This window comes from Theobroma cacao, chromosome 7, assembly GCF_000208745.1.
Source record: "Theobroma cacao cultivar B97-61/B2 chromosome 7, Criollo_cocoa_genome_V2, whole genome shotgun sequence".
Taxonomy (NCBI): Eukaryota; Viridiplantae; Streptophyta; class Magnoliopsida; order Malvales; family Malvaceae; genus Theobroma; species Theobroma cacao.
In genome coordinates this window covers 19,640,733-19,644,782 of record NC_030856.1, presented here as the reverse complement: position 1 = coordinate 19,644,782, position 4,050 = coordinate 19,640,733, and the positions used below count along the sequence as shown (strand labels likewise).

Sequence of the window (4,050 nt, the reverse complement as noted above, 5' to 3'; positions counted from 1 at the left end):
CTGGTGCCTTTCTCTTTTGTTCACCTTGAGAAGAGAGAAAGAGCTTTTGGGCAAGTAATCCAGAGTTATTCCTAACAAAACAGTAGAATTTCTTGGGTTATCTGAGCCGGCGATGCGAAATGAAGGGAGCGGGGATTTGGGGACGTTGAAGAGTTAAAAGTATAAGAGATGGCTTCTCGAAAGCCATCGGTGGGCTGTGAATCTGACCTAACTTATTTATTTATATTTATTATTTGATTGCGTGAGTGGCGGCGGAACGGAGGCTGAGGGGCTCCCACGTTTTCAAAAATTTTAAAATTTTATAACATATTTTTGTTTTTTAAAAAATTTTATAAATGTTTCTTATCACATTTTTTTATTTGGTAAGATGTCTAATCTTAGTATATAATAATTATTAAAAAATATTTTTATTATGTACTTAACACATAATTAAAATTATTTATTTAATTTTTGTATGATTTTTATACATATTGTATAAATAAATAATAAATAGTTTTCTGATATGTTTTTCAAATGATTCCATAGAGTTTAATAGTGTTTCGTAAAGAATTCTAATCGGATCATCCGATGTCAAACTTTTGTTTGTTTAGCTTCCCCTTTGAAAAGGGTCAAAAGTGAAAATTATTGCAAAGCCATCCTTTAAATAATCTCCTTTGTAGGCCAATATAGCTGTCTATGTCACCCAAATTGACCAATGAAGGACGGAGGAAATTAATATCATCGACCGACAGTTTGTGCGTAAGTCGTTCGATCCGCCCGTTGAGCGTTGCTATTATCGCGCGACGTCAAATCTTACTATATATGAGGTAGGAGGAGGAAAAGTGGAATAGGCAAGCAAAGCTGAACTTTTGCCTCTAGAAATAAAATGCATGCCGTGGCTCTCCGCAGCAGTCGTCGTTCGCTTGTCCTTGCAAAAAAAATCTGTCATGGCAATCAGGTATGTTTAATTTTATTTTTGAATTATTTAGAAACTATTAAAATAATTTTTTATTCTTTTAATATTTTCAGTTGTGATTTTGTTCAATTTATTTTAAATCAAATATGAATTTATAATTAATAATTAATTAATTATCATTAATAAAAACTTTACATGTCATTTTATGTGATATAAAATGATAAGTGAAGTTTTTATTAATGATTGTTTATCAACAGTTAATTATAAAGGTCAACTTAATTAAAATAAAAATATAAAAATTTAATTGAATATAATAAAAAAAAGATTTATTTAAATTTTTTTAAATAATTTGAGAATTTTTTAAAGCATTATGTCATGTTATTTTTTTTATGACTTAGTATTTTGTAGTGTATTATGTTATCAAACCAATGTAATTAAAAGAGAGTTGTGGATTGCACCTGCGTAAAGGTTTTGTTTGCTTCGGGATTCAGCCCTCAAGTTTTTCCTTTGATAAAGGGTGCTGATTTGGAAAATTGACAGACTCTTGCTTGTAAGTCATAATCCAATTCATGATTATGAAGGAAGGATGTGGGATTTTTCCTCAGTCAAGGGTGGACTATGGTATCTTTGAGAGCCAATATAAGTTTCCCGCAAATAAAGCCATTTGTTAATGTAAAAATTTTGAGAAAAATGCACTTCTCATTAAGCACTTGTCATGGTGCAAAAAGGCTTATAATGAAGTGTTGGTGTTGGTGAGGTTGAACTTGAACTAAATCGCTCTTTGATTCATGAGGAGAATTGGAATAACACAGGAAATAGAAAGGAGAGAATAAGAAGAGAAAGGGAGACCACAGACCTATCCTATTATTATTTGAATATAATAAATGTAATAATGAATATTATATAGTATTATTTAAATGTCATAAAGAATATATTTTATCTTTTAGTATTAAATATTATTTAATTATAATAAAAGGTTTAATTATCTTTTAATATAAAATATTATTAAATTATAATAAAAATATGTTTGTATTTTGATGAAAATATTATTTAATTATAATAAAAGGTATTTTGATTTTATTACTTAGAATATTTTTATCTTTTAACAAAATAAATTCTTTAGTTGTAATAAAAAATATTTGGCCAGATGTTTAGGCGTGTTGTTAAAAGTTTAAATGGGAGAGGGTTCAAATCCCAAGTTTTGCAATATTAATTTTATAGCATGTTTGGTTGGAGAGAGTGATTATTCCATTGCTAATGGCTATTCCTCACATGGAGAATAAACAAAACATACTATTTTGTTTATCAATTACAAAATTACCGTTTATCAATTTTGAAAATTACTTTTTTATATAAGATGTAATTTGTTTACTTTCACATTTTCTTTTTCTCTCTTCCCATCTCCCTCTCTCATTCTCTCTAAATTAAACTAAAATTTTAATATAAATTATGGAAATTAATATTTTAAATTTTAAATTAAATTAAATTTTAATATAAATTTTTAATATTTAAAAATAAAGAATAAAATAAATAATGATATTAATATTTAATTATAAATTATAAATATTTTGAATGAAATATAAATTATTAACATTCAAAGAATAAAATAAATAAAAATAAATAATTATGATACTAAGACTGTTTTAAAACACGATTAATTATATCAAATTGGAGTTGAGGTCTTAATAGCATATTGGAGTAAATATTGGAATTTTCTTTCTGTAATCGTACAATATTATTTTTACTTGAATTGTAAGAGTGTCGCTTTTATTTCATTTTATTTTCACCTATTTTATTGTTTTGTAAAATTGAAAAAAGCAATTTTCTCTTTTTTGTCAGAAGAGAAAAAGGTTGAAAAACCTAAACACTCGCATGAGAAGGCTAAGATATGATATGGAAGAAATAAGTGAGGAACAAAAAAGGATCAAAGAGGGGCAAAGGCAAGTAAGAGAAAAATTTGAAGCCATTGAATTGGAATGCGAACAACTTCGAAAGGAGACTAACCTCATAATGCAGCAGAGTGCCTACACCCAAGTCCGACTTGCTTTCATGTTCCAAATCTTGAAAGCAAGAGAAAACCAAGACTTTGACAAGGCAGCCCAACTCACTTGTGCTCTTCGGTACTTCTCTTCATAATTTCACTAGTACAATTTGTTTAAGCTTCGTCAATTTTGGATTAATTTCCTCAAAATTTTACTCTTGTCTTTACTTGTTTTCAATACTTCGTGATCCCATGGCTAACATTAACCTTTCCCTCTCTACTTGTTATAGTGCACTGATAGCGAAAGAATCAACGACAGAATGCTGCAACCACGATCGTTGAGACATGCTATATTTAATAAAAAGGTGGGGACGAGCTCTGTTGTTATACACTCGCAGTCCTAAACCAAAGTTTGCTCCAACTTTTGGTTGCAACTATCTTTATCTTTAAATAGTAAAATTAAATAAAATTTTGTGTTGATGAACACTAAGTCTAGATTATTATGGTAGTATTTATGTTTTCTTTTCTAAATTGTATAATTTTGCTTAAAGTTTAGGTAAAATTATGCAATTAGTCCTTGTACTCTTTCTTAGTGGTAAACTTAATCTTTGTACAATAATTCATAAAAATTGAATTTCTATATTTCTCAAAATTGATAATGTTAGTCCAATTACTGATTGGACATTTGAGTAAACCAATTGTCACAACCTGATTTCGAGCCATGACTAGCACAAGGGCCCAATGGGCATAACCCACTAAGCCCACACTACTAGGAACGGCATGATTTGAGCGTCAACACAGCAGAATAACAAAAATTGAAATAAAATAAATATCATGTCTCCTACCTTTGAATTACCTTGGTTGTTTAATGCAAAGTTACGCACCACATAAAATTAGAAAAATTATACATTTTCAAGTGATATCGTAATCAAATGGATTTTTTTTTTGTGACAAAATGTGAACACATTTTGTGCGAATGAATCCCAGCCACTCAATCGCTTGGCCTCCAATGATGCACACACGATTGCAACGGATCCTTCTTAAGGAGAGAGCTTTATGCCATGGGCTTGTGCTAGCAAGTGGACAACAATTTGTCTTTTTTCTTCTTTGATTTCTAGCAAAGAATAAAAGGAGAAGTTTTTCAAAAATAAAAAAAATAAACTTCTCAAGAGTG

General features: G+C 29.1%; 1 protein-coding gene across 1 annotated transcript; it reads left to right on the top strand.

The window, feature by feature from the left end:
* LOC18594815 lies at positions 781-3,528 on the top strand. The gene is made up of 3 exons (XM_007022458.2): positions 781-937; positions 2,735-3,015; positions 3,167-3,528. Exons 1-3 carry the CDS (start codon positions 866-868, stop codon positions 3,216-3,218), a joined length of 405 nt encoding a protein of 134 aa, XP_007022520.2. The 5' UTR covers positions 781-865; the 3' UTR covers positions 3,219-3,528.

Excerpts from the sequence above, each read along its gene's own strand:
- LOC18594815 (XM_007022458.2), top strand. The coding sequence starts at position 866 with ATGCATGCCGTGGCTCTCCGCAGCAGTCGTCGTTCGCTTGTCCTTGCA. Across the intron at positions 938-2,734 it reads AAATCTGTCATGGCAATCAG|AAGAGAAAAAGGTTGAAAAA; the intron begins GTATGTTTAATT and ends CTTTTTTGTCAG. Across the intron at positions 3,016-3,166 it reads CAACTCACTTGTGCTCTTCG|TGCACTGATAGCGAAAGAAT; the intron begins GTACTTCTCTTC and ends TACTTGTTATAG.